Source organism: Lontra canadensis, unplaced genomic scaffold, assembly GCF_010015895.1.
Source record: "Lontra canadensis isolate GAN:19392208 unplaced genomic scaffold, GSC_riverotter_1.0 scaffold72, whole genome shotgun sequence".
NCBI classification, from domain to species: Eukaryota; Metazoa; Chordata; class Mammalia; order Carnivora; family Mustelidae; genus Lontra; species Lontra canadensis.
Genome location: NW_022631066.1, coordinates 3,519,953 through 3,538,582, shown reverse-complemented (window position 1 = coordinate 3,538,582; position 18,630 = coordinate 3,519,953). Strand labels below are relative to the sequence as shown.

Genomic DNA, 18,630 nt, shown 5'->3' with positions numbered 1-18,630 from the left:
AGTCCCACATCGGGCTCCTTGCTCAGCGGGAGCCTGCTTCTCCATCTGCCTCTGCCTGGCACTCTGTCTGCCTGTGCTCACTCTGACAAATAAATAAATACAATCTTTAAAAAAAAAAAAAAAAAAAAAAAAAAGACCAGGCAGGTTCAGAGAGAGGGTATGGAAATTGGGAGGTTATATAGGCTGGGAAACAGAGAGTACGTTAGTATTTTAAAAGAGAAACTTTTAAGTTTTATTTTATAAGGTCATATAAATATGTCCGTATTTGTAATTACAAGGAGTAATAAGATGATCAGAGGTGCCAGGTATGAGAAAAAAGTGATAAGGATACATTTTGGGTCTGAAATTGGAATAATGAGATTTCTTCACCCAACTAATGTTCAGCAGCACCAGGTAATAGAAAATCATGAAATAGTTTCAAGTAGAAGTAAAGCTGCTAGCAATAAGTTCTAATTTTGATCAGGTTACTATTGCTGATAGGGATTTTTCTCAAGGTACAAAGTTGTAGAATATTTTAAAAATCCATTATGGTCTAATTTTTCTCTTTGAAAGTTCAAAGCATTGGCCTGCTCTGAAACAGTGACCACCCAAATTCCTAGTTAACACAGCATGTGACTTTTTTTTTTTTTTTTTTTTTTTTTTTAAGGGGATAAGACAGGTACCTTTTGTATCTACCATCTATCTCTTTTGCTACAAGGTTGAGGTAACAAAGGAATGCATCGTAGCTGCAAAAAAGTTGGGTTTGAAGTAGGCTACTGGATTGGTGTGCTCTATGACAGTGGGGGCATATAATATAGGTCTTTGTAAGAGTATAGAAATAACTTTGATGCTTCCTTTACAAATTAGTTTCACTTTTTTGAAGGTGTTGAATACTTTGTGTGTCACCTCATTTCTGTTGGGTTTTCTTCATATGAACATTCCATTGGGATTTTTATCTTTCTTCAAGCTCTTGATTGATCTCTTTTGTACCTGGTATAAAGAGCAGTTTTAGGGTTTATTTCTAATTGTATTGTTCAAATGTTTTCTAATTTTTTACTTACGCTTTTACAAAGTTTTCATTTTTATGCTACATACTGTAAGAATATAAGTATTTGTTTTAGAAATTATCAGAAGATAAACAATAATAAAATGAAACTACTTTCCATCGCGATTCGTCACCCAACTTTAAAACATTACCAACACATAGCCAGTTTTTCGTACAGCCTCTTTATTGGTTTCCTAGGGCTGCCATAAGAAAGTACAACAAACTGAGTGGCTTTAAACAATAGAAATTTATTCTCTCATGGTTATGGAAGCTGAAAGTCTAGAATTTACGTATTGGCATTGGTTCCTTCCGAGAACTGTGAGAGGGAATCTGTTCAGGACCTCTCTCCCAGCTTCTCGTTGTGGATAGCAGTTCTTGGCGTTCCTTCACTTACGGATTTATCACCCCAGTCTCTGCTTTTTCACCCCAGTGTTATTCCTTTGCTTCTGTATCCTCAAGTGGCCATCTTCTTATTATAAGGACCAGTCATGTTGAATGTTAGGGGCCTGCCCTGCCCCAGTGTGACCTCATCTCAACTAATTACATCTGCAGTGACCCTTTTCCCAAGTAAGACCACATTTTGAGTTATTGGGGCTATTAGGTCTTTACATACCTTTCTTGGGGGACATAATCCAGCATATAGTAATCTTACCCTCCCTTCATGTTCTTACCACATGCAAAATACTTTCATTTCATCCTACCATCTCCCAAAGTCTTTTTATTTTTTAAGATTTATATTTCTTTGTTTATTTATTTATTTGACAGAGAGAGAGAGAGAGAGAGATCGATCACAAGTAGGCAGAGAGGCAGGCAGAGAGAGAGGGGGAAGCAGGCTCTCTGCTAAGCAGAGAGCCCGATGCGGGGTTCGATCCCAGGACCCTGGGATCATGACCTGAGCCGAAGGCAGAGGCTTAACCCACTGAGCTATCCAGGCACCCCACCATCTCCCAAAGTCTTAATTCATTCTAGTATCAGTGTCTGACTCCATATTGCTGCTTTTTTCCTTGCTACTGTGACCTAAACTTAGAAACTTTTGCTTAGCCCTGCACGTAGGCATGTTATAGCTAAAATTTGCAAAAACTGCTTTTTACTTGAAATATACCTCACCCAAGGAGATAAGGAAGTATATACAGAAATGACTAGGCTATGTTTAAGGTTTACAGGAACAATATTACCAGACTTCTATACGCAAAGTTCAGCTGACCAAGAACAAAGAAGTTACTTGACCTACCCTGAATGTGTACAGACATCAGTCACCTTTTGACTCCCAACTTCCCTCCACCTCTTCCCCCCACTTCCTAACATAAAAGCTTGAATCTCATGCTTGAGAAGATGGTTCTTTGGGACAGTAGTCCTCCATCTCTTTGACTGGCTTGCTTTCAGAATAAAATCTCTTTCCTACCCAAATATCAGCCTCTTGACTTACTGGCCTGTTGTACAGTGAACAGAACAAACTTGGGACTTGGCGGGGAAAAAAAAAGTGTGGTAAAGTGAAGAGCATGGAGAAAAATCAGCCTCTGTGGCACCAGTGAACAGATAAGTCTAAAAGCCGGGGGCTGAACACAAACATTGTGAAAGCAAAATACCTAATACTCCAGCCCTCAACCTAAATATAAGGTATTATTAGAGGAAGACCGAGGGGCAGGCTACCCCACTGGGCTTAAAGGACAGACCAGATGTGTCCTATTGAATTACAAACCTGCTTTACTTCAGTAAATTCCTTTTTCCTTCCAGCTTCTCCCTTTAAAATGGGACTGTCTATACTATACCTAGCCCACCCCTGTATCTTGGAAGCAGATAATTTTTCCTTATTTCACAGGGTCACAAATGGAAATGAATTTTGTCTCAGGATCAGCCATACCCAGAGTTTCACCCTCACCTGATTTAGATGATTCAGAAGATGAGATGTGGAACTTTTGAGATTACAATATTTATTTATTTATTTATTAAAGATGTTCATTTATTTATCTGACAGAGAGAGAGAAAGAGAGAGAGAGAGAGAGCACAAGTAGGCAGAGAGGCAGGCAGAGAGAGCGGGGGAAGCAGGTTCCCTGCTGAGCAGAGAGCCCGATGCGGGGCTCCATCCTAGGACCCTGAGATCATGACCTGAACTGAAGGCAGAGGCTTAACCCACTGAGCCACCGACGTGCCCTGAGATTACAATATTTAGATAAAATTATGAATTTAAGAGGTGATGCTTTGTCAGACATGCTGAGTTTCTTCCTGGTACACTTCTGCTTTTCCCTTAGTGTTCAGTTGCTTTTGTTTGATGTTTTGGGCTTGCGATTTCTCTGTTGTTTTGGTCCAGCCTCAGTCTTTGTTAGGCCCGGTATTTTGTTAGGCCCGGTATTTCTGGGCCTCAGGGTTTCAGCATTCCTTCCTCTTCCCCATGGCAGGTCTACATTTGTGTCTTGGAAAGACTGAGGGCTTCCTGCCTCTCCCCCAGCACTAGAAAACCTCTAATAGCATTGTTAACAGGGGTAGGAATTTAGGGTTGGGAATTTTTCCTTTCCCTCTCTTAAAGTTTAAGGGTAAAGATTTTTTTCTGTGTCTTCTTAAGCATGGTGGGTCTTTACCCATGCCTTGGATATGACAGGGTCTGCTTCCAGATCCCCAAATGCTTTAAGGCTTTTGAAAGGAATGTTTGGGTAGGAGGTGGGATTTCATATCTTACCATCAGTAGCACCTGATTTGGTTCATCATGCCTGCACCATCAAGGGAGATTATTTCTGAGGATTTTGTCTCCTGGCTGTCAGTCCTCCCCGTGAGCCTCTTTAAAAAGTTTATGGAGTAGAGCCTGTGAATGGTTCCATAGTGTCATACTAGCCCACAGTCAGCCTTTAGCAGTGTGTTAAAATTTTAGCTACTTTCATCTTTATCTGCGCATCTTTATCCTTGCTATATCATTGGTGGATATTCAGAACATCTTACAGTTCTTAGGGATTTGTGGGGAGAGTGTATATCCCCTTGGATTTTAGGCTGCTTGGTTGCCTCACAACTGTACCTTTCAGTTACAGGAAGAACTGTGTTTTTATAGTTTATATGCCTTGTTCAGGTTAGGTTTAGAGTGATACTTTCAGCTACTTCTTAGATGGGATTGGAATTTGGCCCTTAAATCCTTTTTATACGAACCCTGTTTCTTTAACTTAAAAAATTAGGTTAAGAGGGCTTTATGTCCCTGCCTGTCGACACTGTCATGGTGGGTTTGCTGAAGAAGACCACCAGCCTTGTGGAATTGACTGTGAAATCCACATGAGAGGCTAAGAATATTGTACACTAAGATTCTTGCTGTTCTTGAGCAAATTCCCAAAAATGCAGCATGTAGTAAGTATACAGAACAGATTGCAAATGAGAGGTTGAGTATGGTTGAAGTGGAATCAGATGTTAAGAAATTAGAAGATCAGCTTCAGGGTGTCCAGCTGCAAGAGGTGATTCTTTAGGCTGAAAATGAACTAAGTCTGGCAAGAAAAATAATATAATGGAAATCATGGAAGCCTTTAGTGGAAGAGCCTCTGGCCAGCCAATGGAAATGGCCAGTATAAATATCATTAAATGACTAGTGTATTGATGAAAAACTGATGTAATTATATCTTGTATAGTAAAAAAAAATAAAAATTAGGTTAAAATACAATTTTATTTTCCCAAAGTGAAAACTTCTCTGGCCAGGAATTTGGCTTGAGTATAGCTTTATTCACATACTTGACATTTTATTTAGATACAGTTTTGTTGTTTGGGAGCATTTTCTCAATAATCCTCAGTTATTTTACAACTTTTTCTCCTTGATCTAGTAGCTAATATTTAAAAATTATCAAATTACTTATTTCTACTTTGATTGATGTGTCTTGGAGCTCTTTTGTTTCCTTTTTCTCTCTCTCAGTATATATATATGTATACACACAGTTTTAGTTTTATCTTCCTGATGGATTGACTTTTTTAATTTTTATTTTTTAAAAAGATTTTTATTTATTTATTTGACAGACAGAGATCACAAGTAGGCAGAGAAGCAGACAGAGAGAGGAAGGGAAGCAGGCTCCCTGCTGAGCAGAGAGCCGGATGCGGGGCTGGATCCCAGGACTCTGAGATCATGACCTGAGCGGAAGGCAGACTGAGCCACCCAGGCGCTCCGGATTGACCTTTTTTTAATTAAAAAATATTCCTCTTTATCTTTAATAATCTTTTTTTGGGGGGGGGAGACAGCATGAGTGGGAGTAGGGAGGGGCAGAAGGATAGGGAGAGAGAGACTCTTAAGCAGGCTCTATGTCCAGTGCTGAGCCTGAGGTAGGGCATGATCTCATTATCCTGAGATCACAACCTCAGCCAAAATCAAGAGTTGGATGCTTAATTGACTGTGCCACTCAGGCGCCTTTCTTTAAGTATGTGTTGTTTCAAGAGTCTGTTTTTTTTAATCTGATAGAACGATAACCGCTATCTTATGGTTGCCCTTTGCATGGTATTTCTTTTTTATATTTTTAAGTTATTTATACTTCCATAATTAAAAAGAAATGTATTTATTTTAGAGAGAGAGGGAGCACGAGCAGGAGGGGCAGAGAGAGAAAGAATCTCAAGCTGACTCCACAATGAGCATAAAGCTTGATGTGGGGCTTGATCTCATGACCCTAAGATCATAGCCAGAGCCAAAAACAAGAGTCAGGCACTTCACTGACTGCCACCAGGCTCCCCCTTATTTGTACTTTAATTTGTACTTTCAGATCTCAAGCATGCCTTCTGTAGACAGTAAATGAAACTTTTTTTTTTAAGTCTACTTTATTAATCTCTTCCTTTTGTGTTTAATCACATTAAATGCTATTATTAATATGGTTGGATTTATGCCTGCTATTTTACTTTTTAAAATTTTTATTTTATTTGAGAGAAAGAGTATGAGCAGGGGATGTGGCAGGGGGACAAGCAGACTCCTCACTGAATGCGGAGCACATGGGGCTTATTCTCACAACCCTGAGATCATAACCTGATTCGAAACCAAGAGTTGGATGTTTAACGGACTCTGATGCCCAGGCACCCCTTGTGTTGGTTTCAAGACTTTGTTTTGTTTTGTTGTTTTTGGCTTTTATCATTTTGAGTGTGACTCTCAGTATTTATCAAGCTTTTTAGCTATAGATTTTCATCAAATTTGGGAAGTTTTCAGCCATTATTTCTTTTAGATACAGCTTCTGTTGCTTTTTTTCCCTTCCCGGTTTTCTCATTTTTATATATATATATATATATATATATATATAAATAAATAAAAAAATATATAATGGTGTCCAATATTTTTTTGGAGACTCTACTGTAGTTAGTGTAATCTAAAGATGACTCTTCTTTGTACTGTATAATCTTTATTGATGTATTTTTTTTAAAGTGTATTTTTAAAATTTTTTTAGAGGGGGGTGGTGCAGAGAGAGAGGGAGAGAAAGAGTCTTAAGCAGGCTGCATGTGCAGCACAGAGACTGAGGCGGGCCTTGATCTCACATCCTTGAGCTCATGACCTGAGTGGAAATCAAGAGTTGGACCTCAACTGACTGAGCCACCCAGGTGCCCCTAAAGTTTATTTATTATTTAAGTAATCTGTGTACCCAGTGTGGGGCTCAAATTCATGATCCTGAGATCAAGAGTCATATGCTCTCCCAACCGAGCCAGTTTATTGGTCTATTTTTAAGTTTCTTAATTCTTTTTCTACTGCCAATTCAAATCTACTATTGAGCCCCTCTAGGGAATTTTGAACTCTAAAATTTACATTTCATTGAAGTCTTTGTCTTTCAAGTCCAACATCTGGACCCCTCTTCAAAGGCAATTTCTAATGTCTGGTTTTTTTTTTTTTCCTTGTGTATAGGTCATACTGCCCTGTTTCTTTGCATGTCTTACAATTTTTTCTTGAAACAACTTTTTAGATAATATAGCCACTCTGGAGAAGGGTCATTCCTTTTCCTTGTGGGTCCTGTTGTTTGTTTGGTCACTTACTCGTTTAATGACTTGGCTGGGCTAATTTGCTCATGTCTGTTTTCCCAAGGATGTATAGTTTGAGGTGGTGTTGCTCAAATATGTACCTTAAAAACAAAACAAAACAGGCCTGACTTTTTAGGGTTGTCCGTAGGTCAACATAAACCACTTTATTAGTCAAAGATTGTGCTTAAGCCCCATTAGCTAGTTAGATTTTCACCTTTTTTCATTTAATGTGTGTGATTTAGAGATTATTTTCTAAGTAGATCTGAGTTTCTCTCTCCAGTTGTTCCTGATGCACACAGTCTTTCAGACCATCATGTATGAGTATGATTTTATTTTCAAACTGGTAGCCCTTTGAACATTATTGGCTGTGGATTTGTGTGTGGCTTTGGAAATGCTTTTAAGTCTGCCCCAAGTCCCACTTGGATTTTTCTCAGTTGGGTGCAACCTAGTTTTACGTGTACATAGCCTTCTGGAATCCCCAAGGATGAATGTGAACCTAGGAGAGCCCTTATTTGTTGTCTTCTTCTCATTGTCTCTGTTAATCGTCAGGTTGGTTTTGCTTGTTTCTACTGGAAACACTCATACGTGTATGCTTCTTCTAGTATCTTGGAGCTACCAGTCCTGTCTTAGTTGCTTGCCAACACCTAATTCCTGTTCCAAATAAAGTTTGTCACCTCAGGCAGAGCTGTTGAGGTCTTTGCTCACTCCTTGAACCTTTCTGAGAACCTCTGGAACTGGGGATGGAGAAACACTCTGCTTCTCCTGAAGAGACACATGCACTTCAGCAGGGTGCTGGGAGGAGGGAAGGGTATACTATTTGAGCCCTTGGTTTTCTCAGATCATTTGTTCTACCATTGGGAGCTGGGGTAGGGATGCTATGGCCTCAGGATTCTTGGCCATTTGTTAGGATGGAATTCTACGAGTGAGAGCTAATAGCACTAAGTAGGTGGAGAGTCACTAGAGATTGGTTCTCCAAGGGTAAAAGTATAGCGTTAGGCTAAGAGCTGGGGGAGAGGGAGCCTTTTTAAACCACATCCATTCAGAGGGTAATCTCCATCACACGAAGCTTTATGTGTGGTGGAGTGTGTTAGCAGATTATAACTCAAGTTCCACAGACTCTCACTGGTCTTACTGAGATTTAGTAGATTCTTTGAATAAAATTTCTACTGTTTGATGCATGTTTTTAGGATAATTTTTAGAGACTTCTTTTTTTTTTTTTCAATCCGTGAAGTGGTTAATTCACTGGGGAGAGGATCCATGATGGAGCTCTTCACTGTGCCATTCCAGAAGTCTAGAAGTCCTACTTCCCCTTTCTTTTTAATATCATCATAATTTTTAGTTTTATTGAATGGTCAAATGGTGGTGTCTTTTCACTGCTTTGGAAGTTACTGAGAGATCCTTTAAAGACCATTGCATATTTTCCCTAAAGTTTGTTATATAAAATGTTATTGTTTTTGTTATTGTGCTCTGCCTTTTCTTTTTTTAATATTCTTGATCATATGTGGGTTAAAAAATGTATGTTACATTCTTCCATTATAATTGTTTGGTACTTTCTTTGTGTAATTTGAATGGGTAAGGATGCTCTTATTCAGTATATCTGGGTTGGTTTTGTTGTAACTTGGGATTTTGCTTGTTAGAGGTATAAAATAATTTTTGTAATTTAGTTCACTCTGAGTCCTTGTTTTTCAACAAAGGAGTTCAAATTAATTTACCTGACTTGATACAAGGCTTTTTTTTTGAGAACTGTGTTCTTGTAAATATCGTTGAGTGGTATTTGGCACCACAGTGCATAGTGGAGGGAACCTCTCTAGGTTTAAAAATACATGTGGCTCCATTGAAGTTGGCTGGGTTATACCTCATTAGTGTGCAGAAAGAAGTTGGTTTCTTTTTAGAAGTGTATCACCTGATTTTATATAGACCTTAATTTTTGTAAACTCAACTTCTAGTCAGCTGATAATTTTATCATCTGTTTTTACCTGGGAAAAGGTCCAGATGTCAGTCAAAGTTTCTGGGAGTGTTCATTGGCCAATTCCTCCCGAGACATCTCTGACCTCCTTAGCTAAAGTGTCTCCCCCGCGCCCCCCCCCCAAATGTGTTTCTCTAAGGTTCAGTATGTCAGGTTGGCAGGCTGAATGACAGCACATGTGGGATTCTTGTGAACAGTTGAAATGGCCTAAATTTTGTTGGGTCACTTAGGACCATCCTTAATCTCTTAGGTCCCAACTCCCTCTGTTAACCTCCCTTAGGTATGCTTTCTTCCAGCAGAAATGAAAGACAAACTTCTTTTCACACTCTTGTTACAGAAATCATTTGAATATTGGTGAGGAAGTTTTAAGACCAAGGTGTTGTAGGCTGTGTCCTGGCTCCTGACCTCAGTGCCTGTGAAGATTCTTCCTTTCATGTAGGGTGTTTGAGCCTAAGGAAGACTGAGCCTTTGTGAGACCCTACTAGGTCTCTCTCCATGTCCTTGTTTATGTTTTCATATTTGTAAAACTTAGATTACTGTCAGAAAAAATGAATTCATATTTTGAAGTAAAGCAGGTTAGATAGTAAACCCAATCTTGACTTCTGAAGATAATTGTAAAATTCATATCTATAAAGCACTTTAAGGTTTTTGCTTGATTTTGTTTATTTTCTCTATACTAAGACTTGCTACATTTGTGATGAACAAGGAAGAGAAAGCAAAGCAGCCACTGGTGCTTGCATGACCTGTAATAAACATGGATGTCGACAGGCTTTCCATGTGACATGGTAAGTATGTTTCTGTCATTGTGCAGAACTGAAATTCTTGTACTTTGTACAAGAGAATACCTTGTAAGTTAAAGGTTTAGGTATCCAGATATTTACAGTAAATTCTGTTGGGATAGTTTCTATGTTTAGATATAATAAAGATTTATTTATAATAAAGATGATTCTAGTAATTGAATTTACCAGAGTTAATTTTGAATAGGTGGACTCTGGTTCTCATGTTTTATTTAGTTTCATTTTATTTTAAAGTATTGGTGTTGGTTACCTACCCTTTGATTTATTGTTAGGACTAAAAGAGCTGATATAGGTAAACTTACTGTAATGCCTGAAATATTAATATTAAAGATTTAGTGAATGACTGTGTTTCTTCATTTTGTGTTTAAGAGGGGAAAAAGCAGTCACCATCATATTCACAGTATATTAGTGGCTACTTCCTAAAAAGTTACTTAGATACTTTTCTTGGCATAAAATTTCGAGAGCAAAGATTATCCTAAAATAAAATATTCAGTGTAATAGACAACAGTTCAAAATTAGAGTCTGGGAATAATCCATGTATTTCTTAACTTTTAAGAAATAGTCTATATCTAGCAGCCAGTATAGGCACTTGCTTTATTTACTGAGCTTTTAGTATATGGATTTAAGAAGTCCATTTTAGATTACTTTTGGGGAGCGGAAAAGAGTTTTGGTTTCATAAATTCTGTTAATAATGAACTTAATTTTTAAAGATCTTGAAAGTTCTTTTTTGGGTAGAGATACATACTAATACTATTGTAATTTTGAAATGTTAAATAACATTGGCAGTTGACACTGATGACAAATTGACAAGATGATGGTCATAAACTTTAGTGCTTTGTGCTTTTTTTTTTTAATGACCATCATAACTTTAGGTTTTGATTCACTGTCTTCCATTGTTTTTGACTAGAAAACACAGGTTATGTTTTTCTTGTCTGCTGTATGGTTCTATGACTGAAAGCATTTTCCTCATAACAGAATGTGATCTGCATCTCTGGGCTTATCCCATCACAAGTCATTTCAGCCCTTTGGGGGCCTGGCCTTACTGTTTGTACCTATGATACAGATGGAAAAAGCAAAATGAAGTGTTAATTATGGGGTTGGGGGGTATCTTAAAGCAATTTAATGTCTGTCTGGTGACGTAAAACTTGTATAAGTCTTGATCCTTGTTAGAGATGGATGGATAAAAAGTTTATTATAAACTACAAATGTAACTGTAGAAAATATCAATCAAAGGTTGAGGTGAAATATACTTGGTCACAGTGAGAATAAAGCTTTTCATTTTCTCCTTTTCTCTTAGGAGATGTGTAAGGTTTAATTACAAATCTTACATGCTTGGAGAGGATTTTAATTTTATATATACTGTAGATTGAAGTTTAGTATGTGTTTTGTTTGTATTTTATGTATTTTTTTGGATTTTATTTTCAGTGCTCAGTTTGCAGGACTACTTTGTGAAGAAGAAGGGAATGGTGCAGATAATGTCCAATACTGTGGCTACTGTAAATACCATTTTAGTAAGCTGGTAAGAATTTATCTTGAATTTAAAATGGTAACACATAGTTTTACAATAGTTTTGACTCTGTTTTATAAAAAAAGTATAATAGCTATTCCCTTTCTCTTGATTTTTGCATGGGGTTGGCATGTTCTTTGCTGGAAATTAAAAGATTGAGTAATTTTTAAAGATTTTGCTTTGTTTAGGTGCATTTATAAAGGTGAATATTGTAAAATAATTTCTGTTAATAGTAAATGTTAGGATACCTTTAGTAGAAGCAGCATATGTAAAGGACTCTGTAATCTAACACTGTTTTCATTTAATTTCATTTTTTGATATTTGATTATATATTTCTTGATTTTTCTACCACTTGTTTCTCATTTTTCGCTAATTATTTCTTTACTTTCATTTTTATTTACTAGGAGAGAGTAGAACTAAAAGCTGTTTTGTAACTTCTTAGTTGACTATCTTGAGAAAAATGTTTTTAAGTACAACTTTGGGAATATTTCAGATTTTGCCAGTGGATGATGGAGTTGGTAAAATTTGATTAGCTGTTACATATATTGTGTCCATGTTCCTTTGAAGGATCAATACTTAATGTCCTAAGTGTCTATTTTTTTAGTTTTTAATGATAATAATTACATGTGTACACTGAAAGTTTAAGTGTTCTTTGTTTTTCTTTAGTGTTTTGGTTTCTTTTCCCCCTTATTACCTTTCCCTTGTGAGTGGGGCTATTTTTTCTTCCTTTCTTTTAAAGAAACAGTATCATTAGGAGCCCCTTTCTCATGAAATCAGCTCATGACTATTCTGGTTCATACATATTAAAATACTTAAGATTATCTAAATATATTGTTTGATATTGAAGACTTTGATTCATTTTAAGGGCTGACAAAGAATATTGAAGTGTTCTAAGAGAAATTTTGAGAAAGTAAAATTGAAAATTTTGCTTCCTAGATGTGAAAAGCATATCGGAATGTTAATTTTCTAAATGGAAGATGATATAGAAAAAATCTAGAAATAATGAAGATGGATTTTGAGTTTGTGCAAATAGGATTTTCTCACTGCTAGTTATAGACATGTTGGTATCCCATTTGCTAGAGAGGAAGAGTCTTTAATAATTTAGTAAGATTGTATAACTTCTACATTTGCATGGACTTTGAATACCTTTCATAGTCATTTCTATTTAATTTAAACTGGTTATGGTACCACTAAGTTTTAAACACTTCAGATAACTCTCACTGGCATACTTTATTATGAAGTTATATAAGTATTTTAAATAGAGTGTGCAATACTTTCAGTAATGCTTTGAAAAGTGCATGGGTCTAATGCTGATATTTCCTTTAATTTTTTTCTTATTGAACTGCAGAGAAGTTTTTAGCAAACTGTGCCTTAATACTGAAAATACGAGATTAAAAGGCTGCTTGCTTTTCCTAATATGGCAAAAAATAACTCTTCAAATAATTTTCTTTTCTTCTAGTCTTGGCGTCCTTCCTCAGTATGGCATTCTCTGTTTTGGTTGAAACTCCTTTTCTTTTTTAAAGAAGACATTGAAAATTATAGTTGATTTCTTTAAGAGGTGGTTTTGTGATAAAGTGACATGGCTATTGCTTATTTGAAATTATAGTCTGTTTTCAGACATTTTAATAAATGTACAAAAATATGGCATTCATGTTAAATTTAGGTTTAGATTTTCTTTTATAATGAATGTAATAGACAATACATATGGATGATTTCTAAACTGGATTATATAGTTCAAAATAGTGAGAATTTTTTTTTAACTTCAGTAGACATTTTTAAATACTACACACTTGAATAGGTTAAGCCTAACAAAAAGATTATTTAAAAATTTTTATATACATATACATGTATGTATATATATTTTCTTTTTTAGAAAAAGAGCAAACGGGGATCTAATAGGTCATATGATCAAAGTTTAAGTGATTCTTCCTCTCACTCTCAGGATAAACATCATGAGAAAGAGAAAAAAGTAAGTGGATTTGTTGTTGCTATATATGTAGCACATCTACTTAATAGATTTTTTTTTCCTTTTTTAGATAAAATTAAGTTCTTGATAGCTGGATGGAGATGTTGAAATACTGAAAATTTTTGACTAATTTGAGAGTATAAAGTAAAAAAATAGGTTTAAAATAATGCCATATTTGTGAATATGTTTGTATGGCAGAACCTATTTCCACTGAAAATTTGGAATAGAAATTGAAAGCATGAGAGAGATTTCTTGCATGTGTTGCTGTGGTTATCTTATGAAATCTTCAGGTGACTTCAGCAATAATAATTTGTGTCTGTATATTATTAACTGATTATTTCACATGTAAGTAAAAATCTCATCTGCTTTTTCACTTTATAATGGAACAGTTTTGAAATTCTGTATATTCTTGACTGTTTTCCCCTGCAGTGTTGGTAATAATAATGGTTTGGTTTTTTGGTTTTTTTAATGGCCAAATGTCATACCATTTGTTTGAGAATATTTTGTCTTTTAATAAAGCACTAAAAGCTTGCCTGATACTAATCTGTCTTCTTCTGACTTACCTGTTTTCTGCTTACATTTTTATTTATTTTAAGGATATGAGTACTTTTTAGTGAACTAATAATGAGTATTGTAATATCATTCATAAGACATAATTGTCAGCGTAGGAAAAGGATACTACTATGAATTGTTTTTAACAAAGTGAGCATAAAAAAAGACCTCTTCAATTAGAAAATAACATTACTCTTATTAAACAGTTGGTATAAAGTCATTTGGAACATTTTCATGTTTATAAATACTTAGGATTTGGGAATAGATTTGGCTTGAATTTCTGTGCCTTTTTTCAAGGTAAACATTTTAGAAGCTCAAATTTTTAATTTTGAAATGAAATTTCCATTTGTGAGCGAAATTCTAATTATATCTTTATAGTCACCTTTAGAGCATTTATTAGGTTTATATGTATGTTTTGTAAGTCGTAGGCAGCAAGTATACGTGTTCATTCTCTTTAATGAGGCGGATTTGTGATAGTGACGATTTTAGGGTTCTGTCTTGCTGTCTGTTGTTGTTTGGATTGCTGAAGGGGAAATGGCAGATTGGGTTTAATTAGCAGTTTTACTAAGAAGCACCGTGAGATTTTATGTAACCCTTTGAATCCACAAACGAGGGGTACAGGTAGGACTCATACATGGTGAGGAGAAAGTCTTACTGATGATCATTCTTCTCTTCAGTCATTTTGAGAGCATGATCTTGTTTAAAGAAGTGTTCATGGTACGATCGTATTTATCTTAATATATCCCGTCATGATATTTTTAATAGTTACTAAATATGTGTTAATATATAAATATATTAAAATATACTACAATTATTAAATGTAGTATGGTGTTTAATAAATACAGTGCTATTATATTTATTTTTTTCTTGAGGAATGAGATTTTTCATTTTAGTCTTATTTGCAGTTGTTGAATACTAGATAAAAGCATTGCGTTTAGTCAAACCTGTTTAGCTATAAATTTTAGCAGTTGGTATTTTCATTAGTATATAAATACTATTTGCATTTTACCTTTGGCATATATAAGGTTAATATAATTGATTTTGTTGTCAAACTTAAAATCCATTCATACATTTTATTTTGTAACAGTTTTTCTGATCATTTATAAAGGCTGTGAGGTAAACATTAGTATAAATTTATTGTTGTTAGACTTGTTTGATTGCCTTGGGAATGTTTGGGAAGGAACTTTTTTATTATGGTATGATGTTAAGTAAGTGATAATATATCTGAAAAAATTGGGTTTGATAGACTGTCTTACTCCCCATCCCTCTTTACTTCTTTTAAGATTTTAACATCTGGTAGGTTTATCTCAGATATGCTTATTATATTATAAAATGTTACATCGACGATAACACTCATAATCCATTCATGTTTTAGTATTTTAAAATACTGTATATTGCAAGCTAAATTTTGGTGGTATTGTTCATAAAATATGTTGAAGTCACTCTCCCTCTGAATTTTTTTATCTCCTTCATACTGGCACATATTTTAAAACATTTTAAAGTAATCTTGTGTTATATGTAAGTGGTGATAAAGAATATTTCATACTAAATATTGTGCTATCCAAATCACTTATTTTAAAATTAAATCAATGATTATAAGTTAACTTTTTATGTAACTATGAGAAAATTAAAAGATACATTGTTTTTGCTTTTCAGAGAATTTCTGTGTGACCCAAGATATATTAATACTGGTTAGATACTACCTGTGAAATCCCAGCAAGGAGAGTGGAAGTTTTTTTTTTCTTTTTAAAAGATTTATTTATTTATTTGAGAGAGAGAGAGAGATCACAAATAGGCAGAGAGGCAGGCAGAGAAAGAGGGGGGAAGCAGGCTCCCTGCTGAGCAGAGAGCCCGATGCTGATGCCAGGCTCAATCCCAGGACCCTGAGATCATGACCTGAACCAAAGGCAGATGCTAAGCCCACTGAGCCACCCAGGTTCCCCAAGAGTGGAAGATTCAATAGTGAGATATGACTCTGAATAAAGGACAGTTTCCAAAAAAAGTACATGTTTGAAATGAGCTGAAGCTATGTAGAGGAGGGGTTTAATTCATTCATTAAATAGATTGTATCACCAGGTATTATTTAAGAGGAATATCTTCTAGGGCACCTGGGTGGCTCAGTGGGTTAGGCCTCTGCCTTCAGCTCAGGTCATGATCTCAGGGTCCTAGGAATGAGCCCGGCATCTGGCTCTGTGCTCAACAGGGAGCCTGCTTCTCCCCCGCTCTCTCTGCCTGCCTCTCTGCCTACTTGTGATCTATCTCTGTCAAATAAATAAATAAAAATCTTTTTTTTTTAAAGAATATCTTCTAAGACGATTAATGTGCCTTGTAAAATAGAATTTTCTTTTAAGCCTTATATTTTTGTATTACAGAAGCATTGCCACAGAGTGAGATGTAGACCAGGGTTAGGAAATGCAGAGGTGTATCAGACATGTGTATATGGTTGTGTTGGGATATTCCCAGCTTTAGAAAGGATTTTTTTCTGAAGGCTAATTTGTAGGTCTTTATTTAGAAATCAGTGGTTATTTATTACATTGAGATAATCTTGTACCAGTTCAGTTGATTCTCAGACACATCCTCTCCCCACTCATTAATGTTAACTTATCCATGATGTATTAAAAGTATAGCACTATATTTCTAATACTTTATAGCAAAGTCGCCGTTAGTGACAGTATTATGTGGAAATGCATTCATTTCCAAGTAGGTTTTCCAGAAAACTGTCCCCTACTATAGCTAGAGGGATTTATCTCCTGATGTGTTCACCATCCCCCTTACTTACTTTTGATTTTCTTCTGTTTAGTAACTGGCAATAGATAAAAAAGCTGTTGTCAGCGTAAAAACTGTTAGCCTGTGTTGGGTGGGTGTTTGTGGGAGGTAGGTTTTTCACTTAGTGTTTTCTGAACCTCAGGGATTGACTGGACTTCCTTTCCTTTAGGATTACTCATCTCTTTGGAGAGAACTGGGCTGGAGTGCCTGGGTGGCATCTGCCTTCAACTCAGGTCATGATCCCAGAGTCCTGGGATGGAGTCCTGCATCAGGCTCCTTTCTTAGTGAGGAGCCCGCTTCCTCTCTCTCTCTGTCTGCTGCTCCCCCTGCTTGTCCTCTTTCTGTCAAATAAGAAAATAAAATCTTTAAAAAAAAAAAAAAAAAGAACTAAAAAAAGGGCTACTCTTTGTGGCCCTCAGAGGAATAAAACTCTCATTTCAGAGTTGTCATTACTTTTTTATGTATCTTTTTAAAACTTTTCAGCATTGAGAGTTACCTGTCATCTCCTTCCCTTTGTTGTGTGCTTTCTCCTTTTGGAAATCTTCCACTCAGGTTAAGCTTTAAGCTTCACTACATGTGCAAAGAATTAAGAGAGCGCAGGGCTTTCAGTTTAGAATGCCTGGGGTGTGTGTTTGGTGTGGGGCTAAAGAGTGACAGGAGACTACTTCGTTAAGAGGGAGCCAGTTCCTGGGGAATTTTATAAGTCATGCCAGTTTGATTCTTCATTCTGAGGTATTGGGCAGCCAGCCAGAAAGAGTAAAATTTTTTTATCTTTGATAATTTGCAATAATTTTAGACTTGAGAGAAGTAGAAAAATACTACACATTATTTCTCTATACCACTCACCCAAATTTTCAAAATGTTGACATTTTAAGCTTGTCCTCTTTCCCCTCCCCTCTTTGCTGTCCCGCTTTCTTACTCTCTATATAATCTTGTTCTGAATTATTACAGAAATTAGCCCGAGTGTACTATTTTAATGTGTAGTTTTAGTAAAAAATGGAATTTCCTACTTGATTACAGTACAGTGATCAAAATTAGTAAATTAACATTTTTCACAAGGCTGTTAGGTAATCTGCAGGTCCTATTCAAATTTCACCCACTAATATCCTCTGTACTGAAGAGGGAAACTTCTTTCTGGTCCAGAATTCAGTCCAGGATCACTGCATTTAGTTTTCATGTCTCTTCAGTTTTCAGTCTATTCATTGTGGAATATTTCCTTATTCTTTGTCTTTCATGACCTTGACGTCTCTGAAGCCTTGTTTTAGGTTCTTGGAGGCATTGGCTTGACTTTTTTTTTTTTTTTAAGTTATTTATTTACTTAACAGAGCATACACACATGTGTGGGTGGGGGCAGGAGCAGAGGGAAAGGATCTCAAGCTGACTCTCCCTGAGTGTGGAACCCAACGTGGAGCTGGATCCTAGGACCCTGAGATCATGACCTGAGCCAAAGTCAAGAGTCAGATGCTCAACTGACTGAGCCACCCAGATACCACTGCCTTCATCTTAACAATGGATTTTACAGTCCCACCCTTGTTTTCACTTTTCATGGAATGGTTTTCTGAGTGGCCTAGGTTTTGTCTTTGTCTGGAAACCATCCCTTTTATACTATTTGCTTTTTATAGATTAATTAATTAATTAATTTATAGATTAATTTATAGATTAATTAATTTTCAGAACCAGCAAGTAGCCTTTCCTAATTTAGTTTATACTCCTGTATTTTTTTATAGTAAAAAATTAGATTACACTTTCAACATACTACCTAAAAATTTACCTTAGTTAAATCATCCAATTCATTAAATACACTTTCTGTTTTCTGTGTTACCATAGGCAACCATGTTGCTTAACTTCCAGCTTCTATATAACAGGGACTCCTTTTCCTCCAATTTTCAATTAAATTTCTCTCACTTTTCTTTTATGCTCTGGATAGCAGCCTCCTTGGAAGGCCATAAGTTTTCTAGTAACATCTCTTTAGTATTCATCAGGTTTTTCACTCAATCTCCTGAAAGTCCTTCTAGCTTTTGTCCATTGCTTCATTCCATAAAACTTTCACAGTTTAGGTTTTTTTGTTATGGTAGTGTTCCATTCCTTATAACAAAGTCAGAATCAGTGCTG

At 35.9% G+C, this 18,630-nt stretch overlaps 1 protein-coding gene and 1 pseudogene across 14 annotated transcripts in view; both read left to right on the top strand.

The window, feature by feature from the left end:
• Positions 1–18,630, top strand: part of MLLT10 (MLLT10 histone lysine methyltransferase DOT1L cofactor) — a 233,834-nt gene that overhangs the window by 103,775 nt on the left and 111,429 nt on the right. For 13 of the 14 annotated variants that reach the window (XM_032880840.1, XM_032880839.1, XM_032880842.1 and 10 more), the window contains 3 exons: positions 9,612–9,715; positions 11,153–11,246; positions 13,108–13,203. In XM_032880840.1, the coding sequence (XP_032736731.1) occupies positions 9,612–9,715; positions 11,153–11,246; positions 13,108–13,203 (294 nt within the window). The remainder of the gene's footprint in view (positions 1–9,611; positions 9,716–11,152; positions 11,247–13,107; positions 13,204–18,630) is intronic. The other variant, XM_032880843.1, reaches the window with a different exon arrangement.
• On the top strand, positions 4,104–4,620 carry LOC116881211 (annotated as a pseudogene).